At 34.5% G+C, this 15,276-nt stretch overlaps 1 protein-coding gene across 2 annotated transcripts; it reads left to right on the top strand.

Moving 5' to 3' along the window:
- Window positions 1-7,763: 7,763 nt before the first annotated feature.
- Window positions 7,764-13,886, top strand: LOC131983769 (ferritin, middle subunit). 2 transcript variants are annotated; one of them, XM_059348583.1, is made up of 4 exons: window positions 7,764-8,084; window positions 10,945-11,091; window positions 12,343-12,468; window positions 13,539-13,886. In XM_059348583.1, the coding sequence occupies exons 1-4, from the start codon at window positions 7,983-7,985 to the stop codon at window positions 13,692-13,694; spliced, it is 531 nt and encodes a 176-aa protein (XP_059204566.1). In that variant the 5' UTR covers window positions 7,764-7,982; the 3' UTR covers window positions 13,695-13,886. The 2 variants fall into 2 exon arrangements, with proteins under 2 accessions (XP_059204566.1, XP_059204567.1); XM_059348584.1 differs by lacking the exon at window positions 7,764-8,084 and adding an exon at window positions 8,597-8,656.
- Window positions 13,887-15,276: the final 1,390 nt, after the last annotated feature.

Genomic DNA, 15,276 nt, shown 5'->3' with positions numbered 1-15,276 from the left:
AATTAACAAGGAATAAGGCATTGTTCTCGCTTTAGATCCGGTAGTTGCAAAAAGCATAGTTAACTTATAGTTAACTTATAATAGATGAGCAATAAAGTATATTTTAATATCAATAAGCAAACAAAATAAGATTAATAAAGGCATGGCAAAGACATAATGGGTGGGTCATGGGTGTTTGTAATGCCATTATTAACACTTATATAAGCTTAGAAACACACAATAATGTTAATAAGCATCTTGTAAGGACTTACAAGGGCCTTATTACTTGTTCATTAATGGTTATTACAAGGACCTTAATATAAAGCGTTACCAAATTTCCTTTATTAGTCCCACAATGGGGATATTTTTTCCAGAGTTACAGCAGCAAAGTGGACAGCAAAATGACAATAAATAGTAAAAAGCTGTATAAACTAGAAGTATAGGAAAGGTTTTAGCAAATAAACAAGTAAAAACATAAAAAGTTTTAACAATTTACAGCAAAATGGATGTGTGTATGGATGACAATGAAGGATGACAACAAAGATAATACTAACTGGTAGGAGTTGTTGATAATAGAAAACATTCTAGTCTAAAAGGAAAAACTCTCAGCTTTGAAAAAAACATCAATTTGTGTGAGAGCGATCTCAGAGTGACGTGACCTAATGGCTGTTGAACTTAATATCCTCAAGTACACTGTAGCTCAGACATTCACCACACAGACATGAAGACACGGCTGCTGTTACCTAGATACAGTCATGGAAAAAATATCACACTGCAAAAAAAGCCAACTTGTATTTTTTGGCCTAAAACAGTGATTTAAGTTGGTAAAACTTGGAAATATAAATTATTGACATTTAGGGCAATAATGTAAGTTAGCACAACAAAGGAAGCCAGTTGTCTGCTCAAAAACAAGTTGGTGAGTTGTTGTTACTTATATCTTTAAGTTGGGGTTCACAACAAGGGACAATAGTTCTGATAACTCTTATTTCTTTGTTGGGAAATGCTGGAAAGCGGTGAAATTCGGTCATTAGCGAAAGCTAGCGGCTAACTGATGCTGGCGGCTAACTGATGCTAGTGGCTAACTGATGCTAGCGGCTAACTGACGCTAGCGGCGCTGCTTGTTACAACTACAAGAGTAGCCATTAGCGTATCAATGCTAACGCAAAATTGTGGTCGCAACATTAGCTGACATTTCATAGCGGCGTTACAATCGTCAAATTGCAGAAGTTAGCAGAAGTAAGGATTAAAAGTTATTACAATGTAAAATTATAAGTTAGTGCAACTTACAGTTGAGTTGACAAAAATCTGAATTCAGAGTTGAGCAAACTCAAAAACAAAACTTAAAATATTTAGTTTAATTGTCCAACTTAAAATTTTATAGAAGTTTATTGCCTTGAAATTTTGAGTTCACCCAACTTTTCTTTTGTTGCAGTGTAGACCATTGTTTTCTTCAATATCTAGCCATTTTCCATGGTTTTCTTGATAATAACCCAAATCATTATCCATTTACTGTATATCACAGACTCTTCTTAAAAAGAGAAAGATGCTATTTCTGCAATCATAAACACAGAACCTTATGACTTTCTACCTCTTTCTTCTGCTATTCTTGTTTCTATTAGTCATCACACCTCTGTTTTGTTTAGTATCTTAACTTTAAGGCCAGCTTTTGTTTAATCCAGGCAGACTTCCAGGTAGTATTCAAAAGACTGTGTTTGGAAGTGACATAAAGTATTGGAGAGTCATGGTCGACTTATAATTTCAATAGAATATCTTAGTTGTAGTACAAGAGGTTGTTTTTTTTTACTAAAAATGCATCCATTTTTTCCCGTCTGATACCTGAAACCTCATCTGCTTCAATGTTCTGTTAATGACGAAGCAACAAAAAAAACATCAATCCTCTACACAAAATCTAAATATGCAAAAATACTGTACTGTTTATTTTTGTTACTGTACAATAATTATGTAACTGCCAACCTGGCTCAAACATTCCCAGTGAAATCTAGTTAACATTGTCAAAAAAAAGTTTTTCAGTGTGTTTCTGGAGAATTACACTGTGGGTCTCACTGTCTAAAAGCCATAATTAAACACATATAATTAAATGTTGCTATACAGTCGTCGTGTCTGTTTATTTCGCCGGATTGAATGTAAAATATGAACTTGCTCTTGACTTCACTGACAGTCTAGCACAGCTATTCTCAACCTTGGGGTCGGGACCCCAATTGGGGTCGCGAGATGATTTCTGGGGGTCGCCAAATCATTTTGGAAGTCAGCTCTGTCTCCACTGTGTTAAAGTGTTCATGTGTTTTAGTCTTTTTGGTCATTTAATGTCTTTTTTGGAAATTTTGTGTCTTTTTTTGGTAATTTTGTGTCTTTTTGGATCATTTTGTGGTCAATTTGTGTCTTTTTTGGTCATTTTGTTTCCTTTTTTGGTCATTTTGTGTCTTTTCTTAGTCATTTTGTGTCTTTTTTTTAGTCATTTTGTCTTTTTTTGGTCATTTCTGGGATTTTTTTGGTCATTTTGTGTCTTTTTTGGAAATTTTGTGTCTTTTTTTGGTAATTTTGTGTCTTTTGATCATTTTGTTTTCAATTTGTGTCTTTTTTGGTCATTTTGTGGTCAATTTGTGTCTTTTTTGGTCATTTTGTTTCTCTTTTTTAGTCATTTTGTGTCTTTTCTTAGTCATTTTGTATCTTTTTTTTAGTCATTTTGTCTTTTTTTGGTAATTTTGTTTCTGTTCTCTGTCATTTTGTGTCTTTTTTGGTCATTTTGTTTCCTTTTTTTGGTAATTTTGTGTCTTTTTAGTCATTTTGTGGTCATTTTGTTTCTTTTTTGGGTGATCTGAACTGTGCGTGTGAGATTGTGTTCAGTGAGTGGGGGTCGCAGACAACATGCATGTTAAACTGGGGGTCGCGACTCAAAAAGGTTGAGAACTACTGGTCTAGCAGACAGTTTCCAGTAAAACTTGTCAAGTCACTGCTTCCTTTTTCTATCTTTCATGATCCATTTTTTATTTTCTCAAACCGGTTCCAGCCAGCAGACTGAGGTTAACTTCCTGTCTGGCATTTCTTTGGTCACAAGACTTCTCCCTTCAAACAGGAATGCTGAGTCACAACAGTGACACAGCAAAAATCCTCTGTTGAACCTGAATCCTCTCTTTGTACGAGGCGGACTAGTGGTGCTACGTGACTCGGCACAAAATCAGGATGGCTGCTGTCTGAATCGCTGAGTCACTTTTTTGTGAATAGAAGAAGTGAGATATAAGTATAACCACAGACCTCTGTCTGTGATGAGTGTTCCTTATTCAGTTTTATTGTTCACTGGTGCACAATAACAGGTTATAATGCTTTTTAGTGCACTGAGGAACAAAACGTTTCCTAACCATTAACCTCCTCTACCTGTCTAGATGGTTTTAACTGTTGAAATTCCCATTTCTGAAAAAGTTGGCCGGTCTCTACAACTTAAAAGAAACAGATTGCAATCAATTAATAATATATTTTAAATGTATATTCAATTGAATGTCATTGAATCTTTTAATTATCTTATGGATTGTAGATAATGAAATCCCTAGATTCTTTGCAATTGTGTTGAACCTCAGCCATCCTTGCTTCTAACCTGTTTTCATACCAATCATGATACTATCACCTGCTTACCTGTGCAAAGTTCAAAACTCTTTTGAGCTCTCTTTTGTTGCCACTGTCCCCAACAACCAGACTAATGTTTATAGAATAACGCCCTCCTGAAAAAATACAATAAAAATATTAAAGCGGCAAGCAGCAACAGGTCCTCGCCCGTCCTTTCAATAGGTCATATAGTTTTTTATCAATCCCTGTTCAATGACCATGATCATTTTTGGAGAAATTATAATGGGTGTGTATTGCATGGAATGTTCGTGTCACAGTGTGTGACATCATCACCAGAGTGTAGAGGGAGAGAAAAAACTTTTCTGTACGTCTCCACATGAGACGTCTGTGTACCAAGTTTCCTTTCTCTAAGTTGAACCTACTGCGGGGGTTTAAGTGCGACAATTTAGTGCAATTTTCTCATGAAGTAGGGAATGTGTTACATAAAGGTGTCCTGTAATTAGCCAGTCATCTAAAAAACCAGACATAGCTGAGATGTAGCAGTGATGTTAACGAGCCTGTAGTTCTGGCTGTCAGCAGTAATGTCACCTGATGTATACTGAAGTACGAACATGGCACTTTTGAAATCCATCCATGTCAACAGCTGTACTATAGAGGGAACTGACCCACTGACAAGCTGTTGTACACGTAAAAGGACAAATTCCACACATTATTTCTGACGGTGTACCAGCTGTCTGCAAAATGAGACATCAAACCTAAAGGAAGTAACTAATCAAGGTCCTTTACCAGCTCAATAGTGGTGTGAATCAGCAGAGGCCCCACGGTACGATTTAATCCCAATACTTGAGTCGTGAAACGATATTATTGCGATTTTAAGAATTTCGCAATATGGTGAGTATTGCGATACAATATATTGCGATTTAACTGTTTATCTGCATTTTGTGTCCACAAGATTAAATTCAATCAGGAATTGTTCTTTCAAATAAGATCAAATTCTCAGTCTATTCATCTCACTTCAGTCTTTTTATTTCTCCACAATGAGAGTCAAACCCACAGACTGACCAACAAAGTATTCAGTCAAACTGAACTGATATCAAACATGTTGGACGACAACAACTGCAGCATTTTTTCTCATATTTTCCTCAACTTTAAGCTTCACAGCTCTTTGCAGCGTTATTTCAACAACTTCCCAACACGATCTCCTGACACACATGGTGCCTTTAGATTCCTCATATGATACCAGTATCTCCAGTATATTCCTAAAAGTACAGCAAAAATACTGACGGCCCTTTAGAACGCTAAATATCGATACTTCACAGCCTTGAATCGATATAAAATTGCCATGCAAAATATCTGTATCGATTTTTTTTGCCCCCACCTCTGATAGCCCTCTTGTTGGCTTGTAGTTTTGACCTACTATAGTTTAGCTGAAACTTAACTACTACAACTTTATACCAATGGGTAAAAAAATGTCCACACTGTAAATTACATCCACCAACAGAACTAAAACAGCATTTCAGGTAAGATTAGATTTAGTTGTTGTCGGGTAGAATACAGAACATAGAATCAGTGTGTTGACCGGTCCACAGTGGGAGCTCCTTAGAGTTTATACAAGAGGAAAACTGCTGTCTCACAGGGCTGAGTCAGTTTATTGGAGTCTGATAAGGGTGAAAATGAGATCTTGTACAATTTGATCAAAGTTTAAAGGTAAAGTTTACATGAGGGCAAACTTCAACTCAATCTCAGTGTGTTTTATAACAGATGGTCTGGTTTGCTACAGAGGCTGATAATTAACAGAGCATGTACAATATAATAAGTCGAGTAATAAGTAATAAGTAGAGAAGGAAAAAGACAAGAAACACAAAAACAATATCCTAAATGAACTGTTCACATACAGGAACTATTAAATATCTACAAATTGATCTTCTTCTCCCAGGGCTTTTCTAGATCAGTAGTTCTCAACCTTTTTGAGTCGCGACCCCCAATTTAACATGCATGTTGTCCGCGACCCCCGCTCACTGAACACAATCTCACACGCACAGTTCAGATCACCCAAAAAAGAAACAAAATGACCTAAAAAAGGAAACAAAATGACCAAAAAAGACACAAAATGACCACAAAATGACCAAAAAAAGACACAAAATGACTAAAAAAAGACACAAAATTACCAAAAAAGTCACAAATTGACAACAAAATGACCAAAAACACACACAAAATGACCAAAAATACTCACAAAATAACCCAAAAAAAGACATTAAGTGACCACATTACACATTAACACATGAACACTTTAACACAGTGGAGACAGAGCTGACTTCCAAAATGATTTGGCGACCCCCAGAAATCATCTCGCGACCCCAATTGGGGTCCCGACCCCAAGGTTGAGAATAGCTGCTCTAGATAACCTGCTAATGTAAGTGAACAGTCTCGACTGAGCACACAGATATCTTTTTCTTTTTCCCTGCCATGTATTTATTAATCACATCATTTACCCAAAGTATCTAAAAACGTCATTTGGAACTTCACCTCTGAGCTAAAATTGTGACGCTCATAAAAGAAGAAGGTCTCGTCTACTAACAAACTGCACATCCAGCATATTCTTGTTCCGCATGTTGTTTCAGCGATCAGGCTTTTCAGGCTTTTCAGACCCAGTCGTGTCTCGCAACACTGCTGTGGTGTTGAGTAATACAATAAAAACCTCCTTGGCTGAAAACACGTTATCAGCAGTTTTCAGCTGCATTTATGAGGTAAAACAAGGTCAGTTAGGACTGGAGTTGAATAGGGACAAAAGTTAACTACAGCATATATTACCAAGTGTATGGAGAATATAAGCCAGAACTCAGAATCTCTCTAAAAAATCATGAAAGTAGCAAAACAAATGATTGTGCAATAACTATTGGAAGTTATTCTGCAGTGCTACTGAAGTGTGTTGAGATACAAAAATGTTTGGAAACAATTTCTGATTAAATATGTCCTGATGTACTGTAGTTCATACAATACCAGAGGATTCTTGTATGTATGTATGTAGCATTGGTGGAAAAAGTATTCAGATCTCTTACTCCAGTAAAAGTCCTGCATTCAAAACTTACTGAAGTAAAAGTACAAAAGTATCAGCATCAAAATGTACTTTAAAAAGTATTAAAAGTAAAATTACTTATGCAGAATGAACCCATTCAGACTGTTATATATTTGATATACTGTTATGAGGTTTAATTAAAAAAAAGAAGTAATCACTTTAAATTGATCAAGTTTTATGTTAAATCTCGACCTGAAATTAGAGTAAAAAGTACAAAAAATGCCTCATAATTTAGTGAAATAGAGTATAAAGTTACATAAAATGGAAATACTCAAGTAAAGGCCAACTCTTGCCTTAATCCCTAATAATAATAATAATGAAAAATAAATAAATAAATAAAATAATAATAACAGTAATAGTAAAGTAGATGACGGATAAATACAATACAGAAGTAAATAATAGAAAAATAAATTAAAACCATAAAAATTATAGAAGTTCAAAGCACAGTAAATTACATTCAACAAAGGTCATACAAGTACTTCAAAATTATACTTCATTACAGTACTTGAGTAAATGTACTTTCCACCATTGGTATCTATAAGCTGACTAGAGGATTTCAGTTTTTAGTTTTTTATTTATATGCAAAGAAAGAGAATGGGAAATTACAATTTTACAAACCACCTTTACACACAGAAATTAGCCTTTACCTATTCAATATTTTAATTCAAATATAAAGAATTAAGTTTTTTATTTATATGCAAATAAATAGAATGGGAAATTACAATTTTACAAACCACCTTTACACACATAAATTAGCCTTTACCTATTCAATATTTTAATTCAAATATAAAGAATTAAGTTTTTTATTTATATGCAAATAAATAGAATGGGAAATTACAATTTTACAAACCACCTTTACACACATAAATTAGCCTTTACCTATTCAATATTTTAATTCAAATATAATGTTTTGTTTTTTTTATCTTTTGCGATAACAAAACTGCTTTGTCATAAATGCTTTTGTAATAAATCAAATGTCTATTAATCCTTATTTTCCATGAATGACTCGGGAAGAAAATGCAACGTCATCCTTTTGCAACTGCCATACGCTACCTGAACTCTGATTGGCTGAGTGACGTCACGTCTGTCACGAGGTCTTTCCGTCAGGGTATAAATACACGTGGCGTCTTCTCTCCCAGTTCACATTTGGGAAGAAAACCTCGAGGAGTTCTTGCTTCAACAGTGTTTGAACGGAACTTCTTCCTTCGTCCCGCTTTCTTTCTACTCGTCTGCATCCCGGACACGAAGAACTAATCTCCTACTTCTTGAACACTACTGAAAAAGTCGCCGTTAAGCTTTATTTTTGTACCGTTTTTGCTAAGAAAAACCTAAGAAACCGCCAGCCAGGATGGAGTCCCAGGTGCGCCAGAACTACCACCGAGACTGCGAGGCCGCCATCAACCGCATGGTCAACATGGAGCTGTTCGCCTCCTACACCTACACCTCCATGGTGAGAAAAACTACTATTTTATTTACCATTATATTTATGCTATGTGTTAATCATGTGCTTATATTGTGTTGTGCAGTAATTCTTTGCACCCACACAGACTTAATGTTAAAAACAGACGTTTTAAACACTTGCTAATTAACTGTCTAAGTAACTAAACTGTAATTTAGTTTAATTTAACTGTGTTTAGTGAGTATTATAGTAAAGTAGTGCAGTATTTCGATAGTAGCTTGCTGTTTCCGCATTCGCTTTTCTTGCAGTTGTTTACCACTGCTTGTTGCCATATAAGGAGTTCCGCCCACATTTAAGGATCAAATGTGCTGTGTCATGCTGAGCCGCTTGCATTTTTTATTTTTATTTTTAATCTACAGTCATGGAAAAAATTATTACACCACCCTTGTTTTCTTCATTTTTCTTGTTCATTTAATGCCTGGTATAACTAAAGATACATTTGTTTGGACAAATATGATGATAACAACAAAAATAGCTCATAAGAGTTTAATTTAAGAGCTGATAGTTAGACATTTTCCATGGTGAACATGGAGCTGTTTGCTTCCTACACCTACACCTCCATGGTGAGAAAAACTACTCCTTAATGTCCCATTCTAAGAGATTCTAGAGAATAAGGTACCATCACTGCCAAATTCTAAGCAAATATAAGATCTTAACCCTATAAAGCCTGAACCATGAAATAATTGCCAGAAAATTCAATTTTTTTTAAAAAACTGAGTGCTTATTAACCTGCTGACGAATTTTAAAAAACAAATAAATTGCATATATGAATTCTAATTTGTATCATATTTGATACATCAGGTCTTTTTGTGCAATTTGTTGCTCAGTTTGTTTTTTCTCGAACTAACAAAAACACATAAAATCGAACATGTTTAACCTATTAAGACTTTTCCTTTTAACATTTAATTCAAATATGCAAGAAAAAAAATATTTATCTGCTGATATTAAGTTTTCACCCAGCAATGAACCTGTATCATTTTTGCTACATCTGGTATTTTTTGTGCAATTTGTTGCTCAGTTGTTGTTTTTTTAAATCTCCAACACATGTATACATCAGGTTTTTCAGGAAAAAAATATATCAGACTGATGATGTAGAGGTCTCAACAACTTGTGTATCAAATATGATACACTTGGCTTTATAGGGTTAATCATGTGCTTATATTGTGTTGTGTAGTAATTCTTTACACCCACACAGACTTAATGTTAAAAACAGACGTTTTAAACACTTGCTAATTAACTGTCTAAGTAACTAAACTGTAATTTAGTTTAATTTAACTGTTTAGTGAATATTATAGTAAAGTAATCAATGGTGGAAAGTAACTAAGTACTTTTACTCAAGTACTGTACTTAAGTACAATTGTGAGGTACTTGTACTTTACTTGAGTATTTCCATTTTATGTCACTTTATACTTCTACTTCACTACATTTTGAGGCAAATATTGTACTTTTTACTCCACTACATTTAGCTGCCAGCTTTAGTTACTTTTCACTCGAGGTTTAACATAAAAAAACACAATAAATTTAGGTGATTAGACACAACAGAATATTAAGTAGTCAATATGAGCCCTACCTTGAGAAAATTAAAATGCTGTATACATAAATGCATCAATAATAATAATATAATATGATATTTGGAATATATAAAACAATCTAAGTGGCTCCATTCTGCATAACGAGTACTTTTACTTTTGATACTTTAAGTACATTTTGAATGCGGGACTTTTACTTGTAGTGGAGTAATTTCACAGTGTGGTATTAGTACTTTTACTTAAGTAAGAGATCTGAATACTTTTTCCACCTCTGAAAGTAATGCAGTATTTCGGTAGTAGCTTTCTGTTTCCGCATTCGCGTTTCTTGCAGTTGTTTATCACTGCTTGTTGCCATATAAGGAGTTCCGCCCACATTTAAGGATCAAATGTGCTGTGTCATGCTGAGCGCATGCATTTTTGTTTTTTTCTTTTTTAATCTACAGTCATGGAAAAAAATATTAGACCACCCTTGTTTTTCTCCTTGCTTTCTTGTTCATTTAATGCCTGGTACAACTAAAGGTACATTTGTTTGGACAAATATAATAACAACAAAAATAGCTCATAATAGTTTAATTTAAGAGCTGATATCTAGCCATTTTCCATGGTTTTCTAGATAATTTTGGTTATTAAGAAAACCATGGACAATGGCTAGACATCTGCTCTTAAATTTTTTTTTTTTTTTAGCTAATTTTGTCGTTATCATATTTGTCCAAACAAATAGTTGTACCAGGCATTAAAATGAACAAGAAATTGAATCAAATAATGGTCTAATTTCTTCCATGACTGTATAAAATCAATGCTTGAGCCTGACCGATATAATTTGAATATTGGCCTGTCAAAGAAACGTCAAGAACAAACATTTTAATGCAGAACTGTCTTGATTTAGAAATGGTGTTGGCTATTTTTTTTTATTCTTTCTATATTTAATTGTCACTGTACATGCAGTACTGATTTATTTAGCTAGTCATTCAACATTTTTAAAAGTTTTTATTTGTAGAAATAGTTGACGATATAATAGATTAAAAGACTAATGTAAAATCTTCAGTTATTTGTGTAGAAAACAGCCCTCTGATTACCTTTTTGCACAATCATATTGGTGCACCAAATGCATAGAAAAGGTCTTTTTTTTTTTTTTTCATTCCTGCTCAAAAATGAACTGTGGCCGCCATATCAGTTATTTGTCTAAACCGACTAGACTTTCCTCCGTCCCAGTGACTCATGTGTCTGACCACCAGCTGGCTCCATAAATACTGTTTGTCACGACTCTTTAGTTTAGTCTAATCACTGTTTTTAACCTTCGTCTCCTCTTGTCCCCCCTCCAGGCCTTCTACTTCTCCCGTGACGACGTGGCCCTCAACGGCTTCTCCCATTTCTTTAAGGAGAACAGCGACGAGGAGCGGGAGCACGCTGAGAAGCTGCTGTCCTTTCAGAATAAAAGAGGAGGACGCATCTTCCTCCAGGACATCAAGGTCAGTACGGACTGGAGAACACATCTATCACAAATAAAGCAGAATTGCCTCGCTCCATGCCCCAAATCAGGCCTGAATTGAAAACTTGTTTCTAGGGTTTGGGAATACATTTTTTTTTTTTTAAACAATTTATTTATTAACATTTTTTCATACAGTTTACAGCATCAATAATGGCAGTAGAACTTCCAATTCCACCCAAATCAGGCCCCAAAGGCCAACTCTTGCCTTAATCCCTAATAATAATAATAATAATAATAATAATAATAATAATAATAATAATAATAATAATAATAATAATGATAAATAAATAAAATAATAACAACAATAAAAAGGATAATAATAACAGTAATTTACATTCAACAAAGGTCATGATATTGGAGATATATAGATGATTAGATATAGATAGATAGATAATTAATCTAAAATCGATTTATGATCGTTAAGAATTTACAGGAGTATTCATTTGGGAAAACTAGCTTACTGTATCAAACCTTGCTAGCATGAATTACAAGGTTTAATTTCATCCAAAACTTATTTAAACACATTTAAATATGAAAGATTACTGTGAAAACTAACCTCGTGCCTCTCCGAAGGCAAAAACATTGAACTGTGACGTTATCTTTACAGTTTAATCTCAGTTGATTTAGTTTTATGATCGACAGGTTTAAGTCTCTTTTCGTCCTTTCAAAATAAAAGCGTCTATCAAAACAGGCTTTTGCATAGTTCCTCTGGCAAGTGCTAGGGAATAGTGTACCCTAGTAATCCCACAGTGCTTTTAAAAATATCCCATCTTATTTTAATTTATTTTAAATTAAATTTTGTTTAGTTTTTTTTGTTTTCTTTGTTACCTTTGTCAATTCTGTATTTTATTGCACTTTCTTGCACTTTTATGTGAAGCACTTTGGTGCGGCTCAGCCGTCTGTAAATGCGCTATATAAATAAATCTGACTTGACTTGACTAGTACTGTATATATAGATATATATATTTTTTTTTATTTTATTTTGTGCATTTATGCATGCAGTGATTAATTGACTGTTAACAATAATATATAATGGAGTTGGCAGGTTTCTTCCAAACGCCCATCCCTGCTTGTTTCCCCTCTAACTAATCCTCTGTGCTGGTCAGACATGGGCTCATGTGTAATAGTAGCGTTGGTGTTGAGGCTGTGACTCAGCTCTCTGTGATCTGTGTACACAAGGCTTAGTGTAATGACTGTTCAGTCGGCTATAATTGAATGTTTTTCTCCGTAGAAACCGGAGCGTGATGAGTGGGGCAGCGGCCTGGAGGCCATGCAGTGCGCCCTGACGCTGGAGAAGAACGTCAACCAGGCGCTGCTGGACCTGCACAAGCTGGCCTCAGACCACGTCGACCCCCATGTAAGTATGAAGAGTCTAAACCAGGGGTGTCAAACTCTGGCCCGCAGGCCAAAATTTGTCCCACAGTGTAATTTTATTTGGCCCTGCGAGGCAATACCAAATTATTATATAATTATTGTACTATAAAAGCTTACCCGCCGGTATTATACGGCGCATTTACCGCTAATACTACAAATCCCACAATGCCCTGCTGTTGTTTTGGCGCGTCAATCAGGACAGTCGTCATAGCAACCTCAAGCTAGAGCTGTCTCCCAGCTACCCCTTCCCAAAAATGGAGAAAAGAAAGGCAGAATTTATTAACCTGTTGAAAAAGTTTTTTATATTTAAATCAGAAGGATGCAAATAGAAAAGAGGCATACAATTTTTATTTAATTTTTTATTTAATAAATTAATGACATTTGAACAATTTGAAATTTGATTTGCATGTCTGCACTATTTAGTTATATAATGTATGGGTAACACTTTACAATAACCATCATTTATAGATGGTAAATAGATAAATTATTAATGTTTAATCATCATTTATAAACCATATATAGGCCATTTAGAATGGTGAATAGAAAATGTAATGTTGAACTATAATTTATAAATGCCAAATAGATTACTTTACCATAAACAAATATAATTATTAGTTTATTAATAGCTTTACACACATTATAACATTTTTAACACCATATTAAGTATGTAAATTATTTCAAAATTATTCTTATACCTTTAAGAAATAGCTTGAAACAATTTAAAGATTAAATATGTATAGAATTTTGTAAATGGTTAATAATAATTCATTTATAAACCATCTATAAACATCACTTAGATGGTTATTGTAAAGTGTTACCAATGTATGTTTATAAGCGTTGCTGGTTCCATATTCAATGTTAAAGCAAAACATGTTTGGTATATATTAAAAGGTTTATTTGTTCAATGTTGGCCCGCAATTTTATTCAAGTTTTACATTTTGGCCCATTGTGTATTTGAGTTTGACACCCCTGCTCTAAGGTCTCATGTATCCTGGCTCCACTACTTTTGGATTTGTTGGTTCTAAATCACCTTTCTTCTCATGGTGTCTTCAGCTGTGTGACTTCCTGGAGAGCCACTACCTGAACGAGCAGGTGGAGGCCATCAAGAAGCTGGGCGACTACATCTCCAACCTGTCCCGTATGGACGCCCACACCAACAAGATGGCCGAGTACCTGTTCGACAAGCACTCCCTGGGAGGGAAGAGCTAAAGACCAGAATAAAACCTGGAGAGAGTTGATCACACACCCTTCTATTAATACAGAGTGTGATCTATCTAATCTGTTGACCTATAAAGTTAATGGTTGTTGGATAATTACCAGGTTATTGCTTTGGCCTCTCTTCATCTATTGATTGTGACCAAATGTTTCTGATCTTAATCTGAATAAACATTTTGAGCTGGACTCTGGTGTCTGACTGTTTCATGACCTGTTCACTTTAACTTAACAGCTGGCTGCCTTTTAACCCATTGAAGCCTGGAAAGCGGATACGTCGTTTTTTAGTATTTGTATAAGCTCTCAAATACTTTTTGAATTTCATTTCTATCTGCTACAGAGGCTGAAAAATCTATTATTTAGTAGAAGCATTCACACTTTTTTTTTTCCAGAATTTCCAGAAAATTAGAGGCTTATTTTAAAATCGCCCAGCGGTTTTTCAGGCCTCAATGGGTTAATCAAAGGGATGTTTTCAGTTCAGTTCAGCTTTTATTTCGAACATGTGCGAGTAACACAACAAAGTAAACACAAAAACAAATGCATCCAATGAGAATAATCAAAACAAAACAAAAAATAGCAATAGTCAAAACAAACAATGTAATGTGAACGCAACATGTCCGAAAAGGAGTAGGATGAAGCATAATATGCTTATTTAAACCTTCTCCACTACTCAATTAACACTTTTTTTTTTTCTCTCCCCTAAACATACATATTTAAATAATACATATTAACAAAAAAGATTGAAAATAAATAGATTACATAAACAAATGCATGAATAATTTATCATTTATGAAAACACCCGGTTGTTAAAGCCCTGTACCTTGTGAAAACCATGTGTTTGTACCGCTTTTTGACTTTGAAATTAAAAGAAAGTAATCAAGTAACTTTAATTATTTAATGGGTCTTGTTTAAAGCTATAGTAATCAGCTGATTATTGGGTCTATTATATCAAATATCTTTAATGACTTTATGTAGCACCTTTTTAAAACTGCAGCCTCCAAAATGCTTCGACGGCCGTTACGAGAATGATGCCATAAGGCTAAAAACAATTCTTACATTAAGAAAAAACATGACGGAGCAGGAACGATCACGAGATCTTCTCAGATACTCAGAAAACAAAGAGTAGTAGAATAGAAAACATTACATAGTCTGTTAAAGTGGGTTTTAAGAGTTTTAGTCTGCTAAAGTTACTAGAACTTGGACAAAAAGTACCAAGGGACTAATAAAGGAATCTTAAATTATAGGACTTCATACATATTCATAATGCCTTATAATACCATGTTGTCTCTGACTCTTTCATTAACATGAATACTGCTGTAGAGGAATGAGCTCTGATCATTTAGAGACTCGCTGCTGCAGGTTATCAACTAGGTTTTGCAGTTTGTACAAATTGTTTTGAAAAATGCATTAACTGTTGTGCAAATGTAAATAGTGATGTGAGAAATGCACCAAAGCGACTGAGACAAACTGTATTAGTAGGCCTTATATAGTTAAAATGGGCTAAATGTAAAGTTGTGCCCCTAAATTTTCTGCTTGTGCCCCTAAAAATGTCAAGTTTGGAGCACCAGTGCTCAGTGGC

This window comes from Centropristis striata, chromosome 13, assembly GCF_030273125.1.
Source record: "Centropristis striata isolate RG_2023a ecotype Rhode Island chromosome 13, C.striata_1.0, whole genome shotgun sequence".
Taxonomy (NCBI): Eukaryota; Metazoa; Chordata; class Actinopteri; order Perciformes; family Serranidae; genus Centropristis; species Centropristis striata.
This window is presented reverse-complemented; position numbering and strand designations above follow the sequence as displayed.

Coding starts and splice junctions, on each gene's coding strand:
- LOC131983769 (XM_059348583.1), top strand. CDS start 7,983: ATGGAGTCCCAGGTGCGCCAGAACTACCACCGAGACTGCGAGGCCGCC. Junction 11,092..12,342: donor TCTTCCTCCAGGACATCAAG/GTCAGTACGGAC, acceptor TTTTCTCCGTAG/AAACCGGAGCGTGATGAGTG. Junction 12,469..13,538: donor CAGACCACGTCGACCCCCAT/GTAAGTATGAAG, acceptor TGGTGTCTTCAG/CTGTGTGACTTCCTGGAGAG.